General features: G+C 44.4%; 1 protein-coding gene across 4 annotated transcripts in view; it reads right to left on the reverse strand.

Moving 5' to 3' along the window:
• Positions 1-18,548, reverse strand: part of LOC102960233 (core histone macro-H2A.1) — a 79,291-nt gene that overhangs the window by 14,841 nt on the left and 45,902 nt on the right. Inside the window, exons 5-6 of one of the 4 annotated variants that reach the window (XM_042984339.1) lie at positions 10,839-10,949; positions 963-1,053 (exon numbers count right to left, since the gene is read on the reverse strand). In XM_042984339.1, the coding sequence (XP_042840273.1) occupies positions 963-1,053; positions 10,839-10,949 (202 nt within the window). Of the gene's footprint in view, positions 1-962; positions 1,054-2,816; positions 2,917-10,838; positions 10,950-18,548 lie in introns of all 4 variants that reach the window. The other 3 variants (XM_042984345.1, XM_042984324.1, XM_042984329.1) reach the window with 3 other exon arrangements.

Here is an 18,548-nt window from a genome sequence, read left to right on the forward strand (position 1 = left end):
CTTAAGTTATCCTCTCACTATTATCACTCTTGCGATAGGACAGAGAAACCGAGGCACTGGGGAGTTAAGTAACTGGCCCAGCTCTAATGACCTACAGATAGCAAGGTTGGGATTTGCGCTCCTTCTACCTAGCTCCAAAGCGGTGCCTTTTTGCCATCCATCCGGATGCCCCCTCATCACGTAAGCAGCACAGCATACTCTTAGAGCAGGGCACTACCTGACTTTCATGCAGCAGGCCAGCGGCCCCAGGGCTCGGCACCCAGCCTTCCCTCTCTCTCCCTCACCCCACCCTCAGATGTTGAGTGCCAGAAGCCAAATGACTATGGGTGTCAGCTGCCAGGGAACAGGAAGGAGCTTTCTGGGTCTAGCAGAGTTTCTCAAGTGGTCTAGGCACCCCACACCAGAATGAGGTAACTTTCATGCAATAAAGGTCTGAGAACCTCAGTGTGGGAGAGTGTTCTCAAAATGCCCGAGTGCACCTGAGGCCTTGAGGCCATCTTCAGGAAAGCGTGCTTCCAATGCCAAAGTGGGGGGAGCGGTGCTGACACCTGTGCCTAGGTATTGCTATGTGTCTGGTCCACAGCGGTCACATCAGTGGTCTTGGAGGCCACTCAGCCGACCTGGCTGCATCCCCTTCGCAGCTGAAATCACGGGTGAACCCAGTCTCCGACAAAGCTGTGCCTCGTGAAGCAAATGCAGAAATGATGCTGCCGAACCAGTTTCCAAACCAGAAGCGCGCCCATCTGTGAGCTGCATGATGCACCCTGGCTGCCAACTAGCTGTACCTCTCGTGTCTGCAGCCCGGGGACTGGAGACCTTAGCAAGGTCGACCTTGGGGAGGCCGGGGACAGCTGGAAGTGTGAAATGAATGCAGCCCTGCATAGCTGTCAAAGGATCAAGCTGTCTGCGGCGGCCGACTGACCATGCACACACACACTCGGCAGCACCCGGCTAGGCATTACCTACTTCACCACCGGTGTAGAAGTCAGTGTTTGTCGGGTGAACGACAGCATCACTGTCGATCGAGGCAATGTCAGCCTGTACAACTTGCAACTATAACAGGTAAACAAATGTATATCAACTGTGTTGGACCGAGACCCACGCACAGGCACATTTACTAATGCCCCAATGGCGGGGCTGGCCTACCTGGTCGATTCCAACATGTGAGCCCAAGGGGCAATCAGTCCACGAAGTGTGCGCACATGTGGATGGGGGTGAGGAGGAGGAGGAGGAAAAGGAGGAGGAGGAGGAGGAGGAGGAATATCAAATGTGACATGTTTAAATTAAACATTTGAATGACATGTCCAAAAAAAGAGAAACACACACATGAGATCATTTCCAAAGATTAAAAGAAATAACAAAACAACGAATGCCCCGTTTCACTTCGCAAAAGCCTATAAAACTGGCACCCCACTGAGAAGGCTACTAAAACATGGCATCTGTTTTAAAAAAAATGTGGACTATCAGGCCAACCACAACAACGAGTTTCTCCATTTTGTTGGCAGCCGTCAACGTTCAGAGCTGGAGTTTTGGTCTTACGACATTCAACGTTTGGTCTGCCTTCAAGGGACAGCTCTTGAAAACCAAGAAAACAGTATGTGTGCATAGAGAACTGCCTTTATTTTTTCCCGCTCAATGTGTACAAATGTTTTTCCAGGTCTACCATTTACTCTAGTCACTCTTTATTTTCATGTATTTTACACATAAAACACACTTTGGATAGATAGGATCCCTGCTTTTTCTAGCCTGTGGCTTTTTTTTTTTTTTTTTTTTTTTAAGAAAATATCCATATGAGGAGAGTATGTGGTTGGAAAACAAGGCCGGGCAGGGCATTCTTGAGTCCCAGTTCCTATGTTTCCGGCCCACTGTTACACCCAATTGGTGTGGGGTCGGGCCTGGGCTCTGGAATGAGCATCTGTGCCAGTAAACGAATCTGCCACCTTACAAAGGTAGCCAAAGGTCGGGGGTAAAGGTTTATAAAACAAACCTGGGTCAGCATCAGGCCTGAAGCTACCTTGGTGGGCCTCTGCTAGTCTGCTGCCCCTGTCAAGGCTCAAGGCTGAGAGGTCAGGAGCCTTCATTGAGCCCCTGCGCTGACAGTTCTCTGGGCAAAGATCAAGCCACAGAATGGGATACTGAGGGATCCCTCTCAGCTTGCCCCCAACCAGGGAGACACCGTGGCTCTGAGGCAGAGTTGTCCTCTGTAGGAGCTCACCCAGAAAGAGATGTTGCCCTTCTGTTTAATACCATCCCCTAATCAAATAATTCATGAAGCTGGCATGCAGTCATATACTGTTTTCAGTTGTAGAAAAAATTGAGGAAGTGACAGTAAGTGGTAAATTTAGGGGAAACCAATTTACTGGTGAATTAAAGACAACTTAATGATATACTGATGCAGTTTAATTTTCTCCCTTTTCAAGTGCTTTTAAGCTTTGTCGTTTCTAATTAGGGCTTAAATGGAGAAACTATCATTTTGTAGTAACCTGAGATTTTTCAGTTCTAAAAAAAAACAAACACATTTTTAAAAAATCCCTCCCAAGTAACCAGCAGTCAGTATGATCATTATGGAAGAGAATTTAGATAGCAATACATTTACAATCAAGGGGAAAATAGCCAATTGCACTCAATGAAACATTATCGGATCATTTCCATTTGAAATGGCTTGGAGTAAACATTGAGGATTTCCTTCAAATGTTCAACTGGGATTTGGAAATTTGGCTTGACCATCTGAAGTTTGAGACGATGAAGAGCCTAAATTCTGGGTTCCATAACTTTTCATCTGACAGCTGGCGGTGCCAAACCCCATCCCCAATTACCTAGGTCATCTTTAAGGTCAATGTCAGCATTGGTAGGATTGATTATGGCCTCCACCTCAAAGCCGGCTAAATTACTGATTTCACTGTGAATAAGGTTCAGCTGAAAAGAAAAGCATGAGGTGGGAAATAACAGGACAGCCGGGAAGTCACAGAGAAGTGAGCCTTGGGATACAGATGAAGGGCAGTGCACACTCCAGGGGCACTGGGCGCACGGGGTGGGGTGGGGAGGCGGGACAGGGAGTCGCTGGCTAAAATGAATCCAGTTCAAACAAGGCTCCAGGGCTGCTCGGGATGCTGAAAGGAAGCAAGCTAGGCTGAGGCTCCAGAACCTGCTGGGTGATGCTTGGGGCCAAAGGGAGGCATAAGCCATGTGGACTGATGGATCCACTTCCCTTTGAAGGAAAAAAGTACAGCAGCTATCAGGACCCAGCATCGGGGTACTCATTGCCGAGGTGGGAACGGTGTATGTGACCTCTTCTTTGAGCCCTGGGATGGTACAGAAGTCCCAGCTGGTGTGGGAAAGCCCTAGTAGCTCTGCCATTCTCCTCTAACTGGCCATGGGTCTTTAAAGTTGTCCCCATCACCCTGACTACTGGCTGGCTGGCTCCCCTGCCCTGCTCGGAGGTAGCAAGGAGCAAGATGGTCTGTTGCTTAGAAACCTCTAATCCTGAAGTTCTGGTGAAAGGCAGGAAGAGAACCAGCAGTTCTCTGGCAAGACCGTGTGTCTCTTAAAATGTTTCACCTTGTGGAGGCCCACTGGGTTGAGGATTTTCCTCGAGTTTCATGAGCATGGAAACAAACTGGCTCTCTTTGAAGAGCCAATGAATGTCCTCCCTTCCCACAGGTATTCCATTGCTATAGCAAGCATCAGGATGAGAGAAGCCCTGAGTTCTAGATATGCCTGTCAGAAGGACAAGTGGAATTAGCTGGCCCAGGACTACTGTCCTGGGTCCTACCCTTTCCCCTCCTGTTCTTAGGTCCAAGTGCCTGCAGCAAAGTGCTAGCTCACTAAGACGCTTATCCTTCAGTGACATGAATTCCTAACAGCTGCAGCCAAGAGCAATGCCTAAGCAGCCCTCAGAGGAGCTGGTGCCTGGGACCCACTGTGATCCATGCTGGAAGAGCTGCCCGCAGCCGCAGGGCCCAGCAGGACAGGAGCCTTTGTCCAGGCACGCACTTGGAGGACAGGGCCGTGTGCAGCCACTTGGCAGGGAGGCTCTTGGCAACTAAGCTCCAATGCACTGAATTTCTGAGGCCAAGTGTTTTGTTGAAAACAAAACCAAACAAAAAACCTGACACCCTATAAGCACCAGAAATATAAACCCGCATTTCTGATTCCCAGAAGTAGACAGGAGATTCTCAAAAAAGACCCGCTGAAACTAAGTCATTCTTTGTGAGAAAGCACTTCTGGAAAGAAATCTGGTCCTAGGACTGGGGAAAGGCTCAGCAGGGTCCCACTTCTAGTTAGGGCTGGAAGGTGGAAGAGGAACAAGTTTTCTGCACCAGGACTTCCTGGGATATGGTTTCCAGCACTGCAGGTGGTTCAGGGGCCACCAACATCCCCGAACCTGGAAGAAGCCCACAGGGGGGTGGGGGGTGGGGGGTGGGGGGGTGACCTCACACAGCAGAGCACTCAGCACTGCAGAACAGAGGCATACAAGAGACCAGTACCGGGGCGAGGGTGCTAAATGCTGTGCTGAGGGAGAAGGGGTGTGCATGGGCAAGACTAGGGGGGCTCGAGGAAGGCAAGTGAGGAGTCGGGATTCAGGACAAGGTGAAGGGTTTGATTATCATATAAGTATTGCATCTCACTTCAAGCAAACAGTGTTTATAGCAACTCAAATTAAGTGAATCTTCCCTGCTCTTCCTCCTAAAACAAACACCCCAAGACCCTATGCTGTAAAGTAGTAGCAGGTTATTGAGGGAAGAAGGGAAAGGAGAAAACCGGGAAAGCAACACTACTTGGTGTGGTATAGATAAGTACACTTTTAGGATACCTAGGAGTTTCCTTTCTTGTTGTTTTAAAAAAAGACATGTTCAGATCCCTAAAATTCACGCTATTTTTTTTCCAATGGTGTAGATGCTTCTGAACTTATACTTGGAGATGCCTCATTGGAAAATCAGCTGTTTTCCATGGGCTTTGATTTGGCTAGCAGAGAAGACCCCAGAACATGGTCTCTGACTCTGCCTGGGGAGAAGCCCCCTTTTGCCTGTGGGATGGGCTCTCTGGACAAACTGTGTGTGGGGGGTGGGTTCCGGGGGCTTCATGGCAGTGCTGAAGCGAGGGAATGGTCGCAGACAGTGCAAATTCCTTGGAGAACTCCCTATTCACTCTCTGCACCTTCCTTTCTGACAGAGGAAGCCTGCTTTCTGAAGCACCGCACCGAGCCGCGGCCCCTGCAACAGAGAATTCCCAGCCAACCAAGTACTCTCACTCTCCCTTACATGTGAGCCTTGCTTTTCCGACTATATTCTGCGGTGTACCAGGCTTAGTACAAATCTTCAGGGTGAGGGGCTGAGCCGCAGAACCATTCTGCTATTAAATATATAGAGGTACTTTAAAAAACCACCTCTGGACTATATAGCATGTGTTTGGGGTGGGGGGAGCCTTGTGTGTGTCTGGGAGAGACATGGGTGCGAGGGGAGAGGCCACATGGCTAGAGGCACTTTGGAAAGACACCTGGGTAACCAGATTGGCTTGGGCAGGCAGGCCAGTAGACAGAAGCCAACAGTGAAATGATCAAGAACAAAGGCCAAAGCTCCCCTGAACAGGAGGAGAAAGCCCATGAGCATGGGATACAAACAGGCCACGTGTGCAAATGTCTTGCAAGGATCCTGTTGTCCAGTGTGTACATACAAATAGGCCTGGTGGGGCCGGGAAAGATGGCCAGTCCTGCCAAGTCCCAACCCCCTTCCCCCAGGAGCCACATGGCTCTATGAAATACAGGGCAGAGCAGGGGGACCTGTGGGCTGGGAAATAAGATTTCTGGGTAACTGCGAAAATTCTCATATTTAGTTTGATTCTCTGGGAGGCGGGACTAAGGATTTCGAAATTTGAATAAGGTCTCTACTTCTTTGTCTTATCATTGGGAATGATGGGAAAATAAGTTTTGGGGGCACCTGGGTGGCTCTGTCAGAGCCTCAGACTTTGGCTCAGGTCATGATCTTGCAGTTCATGAGTTTGAGCCCCATGTTGAGCTCTGTGCTGACACCACAGAGTCTATAGCCTGCTTCAGATTCTGTGTCTCCTTCTTTCTCTGCCCCTTCCCTGCTCATGCTTTCTCTCTCTCTCAAAAATAAACATTAAAAAAATACATAAATAAAAGTCTTAAAAAAACAAGAAAAAAGGAAAAATAAGTTCTGAATGACAGCACGGGGAGTTTAAAACATCTGAAGATTGCTGGCCACCGTAGAGAGTGACGAAAGGGCACTGCCAGTTAGAGAGCAGAAGGGGGTCCTACTTGGCTGTGGAGGTGGAAGAAGGGGACCTAGCTAAGTGTCCCGTGAGACCCTTCCATCTCTGGGCCCTGACTACCCTAATCTTAGCTGGGTTTACCACATCCGGTCTCTCGGTCTGTAGTACCCCCATATTCCCTCCAGTGGTTATGTCCACATTAGTCCTTGTTCTCTACTCACAAGTGAACTCATTAGGAGAAGCTCCCAGAAGGCAGAGACTGGGTTGTCTCTTAACCCTGAGTGCTACAAGAGGCCCAAGACAGTGCTCAGGCTGCTACAGGCACACAAACAGAGCTGGAATTGAATGTCAAACATCCTGACAACTCTGAGGTGAAATGCACATCTCTCTTCTCTTAAAGCAGGGCTAATGGAAATGCCAGAGCTCAGAAACCAGGCCCTTGGTCTGCAATGGACCTCAAGTGGCTCAGGGCCAACCTGGCCTTTCTGGAAGGCAGGCTGTGGCCCCCACCACTTAGGGCAGGTCAGAAGGAGGCCTGCCAATGATAGGGAAGGAGCCAGTGGCTTGGAACTACTAGACAGATATGTGGACTGTGCCTTGACATGACCTATTTGGCTAGAGGAATCCTATTTTTTTTTTTTTTTTTTTTTTTTTTTTTTTTTACTTATCAAAAATTCCATTTTAGGAAACAAAAGTAATTGATAAACAGTATCTGAAGGACATGTTTAATCTAGCCTGGAATTATTAAATTTTGACATCTCTTTGACAATGCCTTCACAATGGACAAGGAAGGGAAAAGACTGACCAGTCTTATTTCCTTGTGCTGGCCATATACAATGCAACTCTCTTCCTGTCACCAAAGTCCACTTCAACCAAGGCCAGGGGAGAGGGCACTGTTTCTAAGCCCCTCATGGAGAACTGTGTCTTCTCTGTGGCCCCATCCTGCCCTGCCTCTGGGATCAAGGGGTTTTCTTTAACGGTGCTCTGATGCCCTGCCTGCACACATCCCCAGATCTCCAGCTTTAATTCTCCTTAAGATCTCAGGTCTGGTGGTATCATCTGGCAGGTTTCAGGCTAGACCTGCCACACAAAGGACACATGTGAGCACCACTGGAGGCCTAGAAGCCCGGAGCCAGCACCCTTCATGGCCTGTGAGAGAGGCCCATTGTCAGCTGTAGGGGTAGAAAGACAGCATCAGCCCTTTTCTCCTCACTGCTGTCTCAACTGCCCCCTCTCCTTATAGTATTCCAGCCTCTGGGAACCGGGTGTCTCTGTGAGGCAGAAAACCCAAAGTACCCTGCCCCATGCCTTTAGTGGCCTACGGGGCTGCGGCTCCGATCCTGACAGTTGGGAGGCTTGGAGACTCACTCACACTCTCCTTACGCTGCCTTCCCTACTGCTGACCAAGGAAGCCCCAATCAGTTACTACCACTGACACAGATTTATAGAAATACACATTGGAAGAATTTTTTGGAAATAAAAAAAACCCATCAGGTTTTTCAATCTCTGGAAAGAAGCTGTGAATCTCTGTTGAAGCACAAAGCAAAAACATTCGGTAGATTCAGATTCACAGCACTGTCTTCTTTTTGAAAACAATTCAACAGTGAACGCTGGATAAAAGCAGAGTAATGAGGACGATCACTCCTGAGACTTGAGAACCTGAAATACACCATCGTCAATGATAATTAGACCCCAGGCTCCTGAGCCCTGGGCCAGCTTCTGTGAGTAGCTTAGCAACCAGGCCTTGCAGGGCTGTGCAGGGCGCAGTATTACCTTTCTCTACCTTCTCCTGCTTGCAGCATTCAAGCATGGCTTTCATGGTCAAAGATGGGAAAACAGGACTCGTGGGACAAAGGGTACGATACGGTCTTCATCTTCAGGTACCCTTCTTAGGACACTGCCTAAAATCCAACTCACAACTAACGTCCGTAGACTCTTGAATACAGAGAACTGAGGGCTGTTGGAAGGGAAGGGGTGGGTGGGGGAATGGGCTAAATGGGTGATGGGCATGAAGGAGGGGACATTTCAGGATGAGCACTGGGTGTCGTATGGAAGAGATGAATCACTGGGTTCTACTCCAGGAGCCAGGACTATACTCTATGTTAATTAGCTTGAATAAAAAAACAAAAACGAACTAAGGTCGGTAGTAACATTTTAAAATGCGCTTTGTGTGAAAATTCTCATCAGTTTTAGGACTCTTGCCCCTCTTGCATTATTAAGCCATGACTTTCACCCCACAGTAATAGCCAATAAAGGACCAGAAAGTACTGCTTGCAAAATAACGCTCCCGACCATAAATACGTGCTCTACCTCACACCTCAGGGCCCAGCGTTCCAGAAAGGGTTGCTGGCACACTAGTTTCCGATGCTGGCACCCAGGCTGACTTGAGGTGTTCCCTTATTCTGTGATGCCACAGTTGGGGAGATCGAGTTTACCCTGCTAAAGGGCATGTGTGGTGCTGGATTTGGGGGTACCTCGCCCTGGATGTGTGAGTTTTGGGTCATTAACCTGGAAGCACATTTGACGCGGAGGGCAGCCTCGCGGTAGCTCGGTGTTTGTTCTCCCCACTGACACTTAACTGTGGGATGTGGGAAAGAAGGTGGGTGGTCTGTCTGGGTCTGCATGCAGCCGCCTCTCTGACAGCTGACCGCTTTACACGGGGTTCAGCTCAACCAAACAGAAGTCAAGACCTCAGACAGGCATATTAGTTTCTTTGCCAAGTCTACTTCTCCCATTTTCCTCTGTTTCTTAAACAACATTAGATGACACATCTGTAGGTTATTATGGAGTGTCAGTACTTCCCTATAGCTTTTTGGTCTCCCCTCTTCCCAATCCTGAATGGGGTACAGTGTTTGCCGATTTGTACTCTCTTGTACTGTTAGGCCTGTGGCACCTGGTCCTGAGACTCCACATGGTGGGGAAGAAGGCACTGCGTGGCTGCAGAGGAACTAGCAAGGTGTCTGCGGCCTTTGCCAGCTCCCTTCCAGGGCTCACATGCAGCAGAACCCAGACAAGACCCTGACCCCGAGATCTAGAAGGGCATCCATTTGTACATGGACACCTGTGTGGCTGAGTGCGGCTATTCTGAGGGTACTGGAGTTCGTCCAGTAAGGGGGTGTGAGGCTGGCTGTGGGGTAGTCAGCAGGAGACAGCAAGACCACCACAGGGAAGGGAGAGGCCAGGGGCAGGGCACCCAAGGGTGGGATGGGAGAAAGCGTGAGAGACGGTGGGGGACAGCAGGAGGGCCTGAACTGTTCTACCTGCGGAATCGGCTTCCAGGCCTGGCTGACGGTCTGCAACAGGGACCTAAAGACACTGGAGCTACCCCTCAAGAGCAGGGTGTTCACACTCGAGTTCAAACCAAAGCAAGTGGGAAGGCGCTTCACGTTAACGTTCCACGTATTACCCAGAGGACATGTTAAAGGGTGTGAAAGTAGACCCAGGTGGTTGCCTTCACTGCTGAGTTGAAACTTTTAAACAAATAAAAACAAAAATCTTTTAAACGAAAACTCTGAAAGCCCCAGACCTTAAGATGACAAGCGCTGCTTATTTTTCCCTTTGAAAAATGCGTACAAAATACAGATAATGGTTATAAAATGTCAGCTGCAATGGTTATTTGCTGGAACACAAGGTCCACCACAGGAATTGCATCATGAGAGCCTGAGTGCAATTAGTGACAGGAAGGGGGGAAGAGGGGAAGGAGCGCTTGCAATGCAGGAGCAGGAGGGCTGTGTCACTGAGATGCAAAAGAAAATTGACAGTGAGGTTGTAAAAATGATGCAGCTTCAGAACCAAGTTGTTAGCCACAACGCAGTTTACATGAAGGTCAAATTCTTTCATGCCTTTAATTGTTTCTCACGTAGGACTGAAACATTAAGAGAAGCGTAATTCCCTCTCTCTCCACCCCCCGTTTGTTTTTTTTGTTTTGTTTTTTGTTTTGTTTTGTTTGTTTTTGGTGTTAATAGAGCATTATTAATTAACTCTCACTCTCAGGTCTTAAAAGCCTTTGCATCATTTTTATTTTCAACAAAAGTGAATCATCTTTTACAAAACCATGGCGTCCTGGCAAAGCTGCATCACTGGGATGGCTGAAAATACATTGCCCACGATTAAAACAAACAAAAGATTGGCTTGAGGAGTCCAGAGGTGGCTCAGTGCACCCATTACCCAAGGATGTCTAAAAACGATCCCGCCCCCGGAGCAGAGGCTCTGACTTCAGTGCCCACCCAAGCCTGTGCGCTGCCTACTAGACCTTTCCTTTTCTAAGACCCAGCTTTGACTTGGGGCAGTTTTGCTGGCCGGGGGCTACATGATGACCAGTGTATCCCACATTAGTAGCTTCTTCTGCAGACTAACCCCGGGGTTGTCCCGAGCCCCCCACCACCACGGGAGCGGCTTTCCCGCTTCTTTACCACTACCTCTTCTTCCCACCTGCCACTCTCCCCCACTGCTCCTGCCGCAGCCCCCCGTGAGGCTACCCACTCCTCCTTCCACACCCACACGGCCAGGAGTGGCCTCCGGGAATCCCCAGGCCTTCCTGCAACAGAGGTGGCCTCCACCCGTCTGTCCCAGGGCCGCGAGCAGACCGAGGCCGCACATCTGCCTACCTTCTGGCCGAGGAAGAGGCTCTTGGTGGAGAGTACTGTGAAGCCATCGGCCGGCGTTCCCTCGGTGGTGCTGTCGGCGCTGGCTGCCTTGCTGACTTCGCCCTGCTTCTTCTTGCACAAATACAAGAGTCATTATGAGGCCCATACAGGCAGAGACCAAAGGAATCTGGGCTTTTCTAATGGGGAGGAAGCTCACAGGCCCTCCCCTTAATACTGCAGAAAACAGGAAACTAAAACACAACCAGTTTGGGGCCTGTCTCAGCTTGGGAGCTGCAGGCTCACTGTGAAGTCTGGGAGTTCTATAAGGACAGTTAGCTGTATTTGCATCACTTTGTCATGTAAACACACAGCTACTTAAAGGCAAAACTCTACTGTAGAATGATAATCGAGAACAACTATTTTTATAAGTGTCGGCCAATTAAGTATCTCTTACTTAAGGGTCTTTGCTTTCTCGATGTCTGCACACTATTCAAGTTGGAAGGGAAAAAGCAATCTGTTCCTGGTCACTAGTTCTCAAAGAGCAAAAATCAGACCAAGAACCATAATCCTGCAACCTCTTCCAGCCCGGTAGGTAAGACACTCCCAACTGTCCTTCATGAAAACCAGCCTTGGAGAAGGATCCCTATGGTGGCTGTTGCTGAGTCCCGCTGCCCCTGGGGACTCCCCATCCTCATAGAGGGCATGGATATCAGCATCTCATGGGCCTCCTTCCAGACCCAACCCGACTCAGATATGTATACCCTGGGGTTCCTAAGGGCCTTGCAAGGTCTGTTGTCCAGAGAGGTTTAATTCATTTCCAGATCCTCAACTTTCTCATGTACTTTTTCCTGAAAGTGATCTACCCTAAGTGATCTGCACAAGTGATAGAGGTCTCATGTCAGAACTCCCTGCACCACCACCCTTGTCCTGCTTCCCACAGTGACTAGTAGCCTGGCACACCCCCAGGGAGGGAAAAGGGATACAGGACTTTACCAGTCTTTCATGCATTTCTGTTAAGCATGAGGATTATAAGAGAAATGGGTATTCTGGCTCATTTGGGGATGTTCTGCATTCACATGTATCATACACTGAGGATAGCGGGAACAATGTCAATTTGTGTTTAGATACTTCACCTTTTCCCTTCCCAAGTACGATCAAAAAGGACATCACTCTTGAGAGATGCTCCAGTGTGAGGAAACCAAGAAAACAGGGGATGAAAGGTATCCCAGATGACCATGCATTTATGAAGGAAGGCTCTGGACCACAGACCCTGTCCACATGCCAACTCAGGGATTCAAATTCATTAACATATTAACATTTTTGCTTGCATTGAAAAAATAAGGGCTAGTTTTACTCAACACTTTAACAAGAAGGAATGCTTTGACATTTAAGTTCTATGGCCAACCTCGAACATTTTCCATAAACGAAATGACCTAAATCCGAAGCTCCAAGGTTTTGATATAAATAAGAGAAGAATTATTTTATCAAGAAACAGGGTATTAGCAAAGATATGATAAAATGATCACTATTATGGCTTTCCTAATTCTTCCAGTACGCCAGACTGGACAAATGATAGACCAACAGTGAAAAAGGTATAACCCACAGTTACGTGGTAAGTCTTAGTAAGCCTATTTTTAATACACTTTCCAGGAAACAAGAAAGGGAAAGGCTGGGTGACAAATCCTTTCACTACTCAGATGTTTCTAATTCTGTGCTTTCAACAAAACGGGAGAAATACCAAAATGACTTAACAGATGAGAGATCATTAAAGAACAGACTGATGGAGTTAACAGTGCCAGTTTCTTAGTTGGGACAAATGTACCGGGGTTATGGAAGATGTTACAATGGGGAAACTGGTGAGGGGCATTCAGGAACACTCTGGACTTTCTCTGTAACTTTTCTGTCCATCTAAAACAATTGTGAAGTAAAACATACTAAAAGAAATTGATGACAGATTACTATGTGACTGCTGCCACATAACTCAAGAGTTTGGAGGATCAAGTGATATTGCTGTACCCCGAAATGCTTTCCATTCCCATTCAACTACTTTCTGTGCGTAAGACATTCCAAGTACTTACACCTATAAATATCCAAATATAGGATGCTGAACCCTGTTTCATTTTATAAGTAACTGTCCTAGGAACCTGAGTGAATTATAAAAATGATCTCCATCTATCCCATTATAAGACACGGTTACGGGGAAAAAAAAAAAGATACAGTTGAGGGAATATTTTCCTTAATATTTATTAAATTTGCACAGTATTGGTGTGATCAACTGTGTGTTAATAAATGTGACAATGATCCAATCCTGTAGAATCCACAGCATTTAGTGGATTTATGATCACAAGAAGTTTTTTCCAAGTAAATTTAAATGTATACACATTATTTTTGTTCTGAACATCAAGAAAATACCAGCAGCATAAAATGTTTGACATTAGGATAAAATATTGTGGGACAAGTGAAAGGGAAATACGGGTTCAAGGAGAAAATTAATGTAAATTTGCTGCCTGTTAAAAAAGAGCTTGTCTGTATGTTTTTAAATGATGGTACTCCAAATCAACGTTGTATTTCAATTTCTTTGGATACATGTAAATGAGTGATGAAACAGTGTTTTGCATACCAAAAATTATACACTTCACAGATATTTAAATTTATTATGAAAAGTTTAGCTGTCAAAATTTAAATGTGTGAGATACAAAGATCTTCAAAATTGTTTTAGAATGTAGACAAGCAAAAACCTTTGAGAACCACTGCTCTACCCAGAGAGCGCAGTGTACGCAGGGGGTCCTCAGTAAACACTTGGGAATGGGGTACAGTTGATAAGTAGATAAGGATTTAGTGCTTATGCCCCCAAATACTTGGACTTTTAGAGGTGAGAAAGCCTTAACTTTCAGAATTTCAGGTATCCAAGAAAGGGAGCTGGTTTTACTAGAAGGGGCTGTGACGGCTTCTCTGGGACCCGGGTATAAGTCAGCAGCTGCCTATGAAGCCAAATTGTGAGGCTTAGCCTGTGATAATTAATCCTGGTGGCTTTCAGCAATGATTCATTTGCTCAGGGCCTCCACCATGAAGGCTGTTGCCCATGCTGTACACTGGGACAACCACTAGGGGAAAACGATAGGAAGCTTCCTCAAAAAATTACAAGTAGAACTACCATATGATCCAGCAATTCCACTTCTGGGAATAAAACCAAAGGAAACAAAAATCCTGTGTCAAAGAGAGAACCATACCCCCTGATCACAGCAGCATCATTTATAACGGGCAACACACAGACACAATCTAAGTGTCCACAGAGAGACAAATGGGTAAAGAACTGTGGTATATATATACTGAAATATTCAGCCATAAAAAAAGAAGAAAATCCTGACAGGAAGCCCACAGAGCTCCAAAAACTATGAACCCAAAGAGACCCACACCAAGACACATTATAATTAAAATGTCACAAGTTAAAGATTTTTGACAAGGAGAGAATCTTCTAAGTGGCAAGAGAAAAACAACTTGTTGTTTTCATACAAGGGAACCCCCATCCGACTATCAGATTTTCAGCAGAAATTTGTAGGCCAGAAGGGAGAAGCACAATATATTCCAAGTACTGAAAATTAAAACAACTTCCAACCAAGAATACTCTACCTGGCCAAGGTGTCCTTTGAAATAGAGAAATAAGTCTCCAGACAAGCAAAAGCTAAAGGAGTTCATCACCACTAAACTAGCCTTATAAGAAATGTTTTTAAAAGGACTTCTTTAAGCTGAAAAGAAAGGAGTGCTATTAGTAATAGGAAAATAAATGAGAGCAGAACTCTCACTAGTAAAGGTAAATCTATACTAAAGGTAGAGAATTAACTGCTTAGAAAGCTAATATGAATGTTAAGACACAAGAGTAGTAAAAATAACTGCGATAATTAGTTAAGGGATGCACAAGATTAAAACACATAAAGTGTGACATCAATAACATAAAATGTTGAGAGGGTAAAAATGTAGAGTTTGAGAATGTGTTCAAACTTATGTTATTAGCTTAAAATAAACTGTTATAGGTTGTTCTATAAACCTGTGTGTCCATGATAAACACAAAACACTACAGTAAATGCACAAAAGATAAATCTATACCACTAAAAGCAATCATCAAATCACAAAGGCAGAGAGCAAGAGAGGTAGAAAGGAACAGAAGAACTACAAAATAGCCAGAAAACAACATAATGGCAACAAGTACATACCTGTCAATAATTTCTTTTGAACTAAACTTTCCAACCAAAAGACAGGGAGGCTAAATGGATAAACACAAGACTGATCAGGGCACCTGGGTTGCTCAGTCCGTTGAACGTCCTACTTAAGCATAGGTCATGATCTCGCGGTTTGTGGGTTCCAGCCCCACATCGGGCTCTGTGCTGACAGCTCAGAGCCTGGAGCCTGCTTCAGATTCTGTGTGTCTCCCTCTGTCTGCCCCTTCCCTGCTCACACTCTCTCTCTCTCCCTCAAAAATAAACAAACATAAAAAAAAAAAAAAAAAACCCACAAGACTCATCTATATGGTGCCTCCAAGAGGCTTACTTCACAAGGACAAGACAGACTGAAAGTGAAATGATGGAAAAATATTTTTCATGTAACTAGAAACCAAAAGGAGGCTGGGGTACCTGTACATGTATCAGGTAAAATATTCTTTAAAAAAAAGACTACAATAACAGATAATGAAGGCTATTACATGATAAATGTGTCAATCCCACCAGAAGATATTTGTATATATTTCATAAATTCCGTAAACATTTATGCACCCAATCCAAGAGCACATAAATATATCAAGCAAACACTAAGAAACCTAAAGTCAGAAGTAGAAAGCAATACAATAATAATAGGGGACATTATACCTCCATTTTCATCAATAGATAGATCAACCAGACAGAAAAATCAATGACACATTAGACCAGGTGGACTTAATAGATATATTCAGAACATTCCGCCCAAAAGTAACAGAATACACATTCCTCTCAAATGCACATAGAACATTCTGTGGTAAAGATCATATTTTAGGACACAAAACACATCTTAATAGATTTGAGAAGACTGAAATTGTATCAATCATCTTTTCTGATCACAGTGCCAAGAAACTAGAAGTCAATTACAAATAAAAAAAAAATGAAAGATTCAAATATGTGGAGATTAAACTACACACTACTCAACAACCAGCGGGTCAAGAAGAAATCAAAAGAGAAATAAAAAGATACCTTGAGACAAAGGGAAACGGAAATACAACATGCCAAAACTTACGAGATGCAACAAAAGCAGTTCTAAGAGGAAAAGTGTATAGCAACACAGGCTGCTTCAAACAAACAAGAGAGGGGCGCCCGGGTGGCTCAGTCGGTAAAGCGTCTGACTTTGGCTCAGGTCATGATCTCGCGGTTTGTTGAGTTCGAGCCCTGCGTCGGGCTCTGTGCTGACAGCTTGGACCCCAGAGCCTGCTTCACATTATGTGTCTCCCTCTCTCTCTGCCCCTTCCCTGCTCATGCTCTGTCTCTCTCTGTCTCAAAAATAAATAAACAATAAAGTTTAAAAAAAAAAAACAAAAAACAAGAGAAAGCTCAAACAATATAATCTTACACCAAAGGAAACCAGAAAAAAGAAAAAGGAACAAATGAAGCCCCAAATTAGTAGAAAGAAGGAAATAATACAGATCAGCGCAGCAACACATAGACAAAAATAGAAAAGATAAATTAACCTAAGAGCTAGTCCTCTGAAAAGATAAACAAAACTGACAAACCTTTGGCTAGACTAAGAAAAAACCCAGAGGAGTCAAATAAATAAATCAGAAATAAAAGAGATGTTACAACTGATACCACATAAATACAAAGGATTTTAAGAGATGACTATGAACAATTATATGCCAAAAAATTGGACAACCTAGAAGAAATGGACCAATTCCTAGAAACACACAGACTACCAACAATGAATCATGAAGAAATAAAAATCTCAACAGTCCGATTACTAGTAAAGGTATACAGCATCAGTCAACGAAAACCTCACAACCAACCAACTGAAGTCCAGGACCAGGTTTCAATGGTTAATTCTAATAAACATTTAAAGAAGAATGAATATCAATCCTTCTAAAACTTCCAAAATATAAGAGGACATTTCCAAACTCATTTTATAAGGCCAGCACTACCCCGATACCAAAACCAGACAAAGATGCCATAAGAAAAGTAAATTACAAGCCAATATCCCTGATGAACACAGATGCAAGCCACTCAACAAAATACTAACAAATGAATTTGACAATGCGTTAAAAGGATCATATACCACGATCAAGTGGGATTTATTGTGGGGGATATAAGGGTGGTTCAATATCCCACAAATCCATCAAAGTGATACACCACATTAACAAATGAAGGGTAAAAAAACCCCCACAAACCTATGATCACCTAAACAAATGCAGAACAAGCCTTTGACAAAATTCAACATCCATTTATGATAAAAAATCTCAACAAACTGGGTATAGAAGGAACATACCTCAACATATCAAAAGCCATAAATGTCAAGCCCACAGCTAACTTCATATTCATTAGTGAAAAGCTGAAAGCTTTTCCTCTAAGATCAGGAACAAGATAACAATACCCATTGTTGCCACTTTTATTCTAATATATATTAGAATATATATAAATATATACATATACACACACACATACTATATATGTGTATGTGTATATATATATACTATACATATAGTGTATATGTGTATATATATACACAGTATGTATGTGTGTGTGTGTATATATATATATATATATATATATATATATATAATACATATATATGTATTTTATTCTAATACTATATTAGAAGTCCTAGCCAGAGCAATTAGGCAAGGAAAAGAAAAGGCATCCAATTCAGAAAGAAGTAAAACTGTCTCTGTCTGCAAATAGCATGATATTATATATAGAAAACCCAAAAGACTCCATCAAAAACCTGTTAGAATAGAGGCACCTGGGTGGCTCAGTCAGTTAAGCATCTGACTTCGGCTCAGGTCATGATCTCACGGGTCGTGAGTTCGAGCCCCGCATCAGGTTCTGTGCTGACAGCTCAGAGCACAGAGCCTGCTTGAGATTCTGTGTGTGTGTCTCTCTCTCTTTGCCTCTCCCCTGCTCACATTCTATCTCTCTCAAAAATAAGTATACATTTAAAAACTTAGAATAAATGGATTCAATAAAGTTTCATGACACCAGATTAATATACAGAAATCTGTTGCATCTGTATATGCTAATAACAATTATCATAAACAGAAATTAAGAAAATAATCCCATTTACAGTTGCATCAAAAAATAAAATATTTACAAATAAATTTAACCAAAAAGGCAAAAAACTATATCCTCAAAACTCTAGTACATTAATTAAAGAAATTGAACCAGACACAAATAAATGGAAAGATATTCTGTGCTCATGGATTGAAAGGATTAATATTGTTAAAATGTTAATACTACCCAAAGCAATCTACAGATTCAATGCAATCTGTATCAAAATTCCAATGGCATTTCTTATGGAAACAGAACAAACAATATTAAGATTTACATGAAATCACAAAAGACTCCAAAAGCCAAAGCCATCTTGACAAAGGAGAACAAAACAGAAGTCATCATGCTCCCTGACTTCAAATTATATTACAAAGCTATGAGATACAAGTGTAATCAAAACAGTATGGTATCAACACAAAAACAGACACACAGACCAGTGAAACAGAATGGAGAGCCC

Source organism: Panthera tigris, chromosome A1, assembly GCF_018350195.1.
Source record: "Panthera tigris isolate Pti1 chromosome A1, P.tigris_Pti1_mat1.1, whole genome shotgun sequence".
NCBI lineage: Eukaryota > Metazoa > Chordata > Mammalia > Carnivora > Felidae > Panthera > Panthera tigris.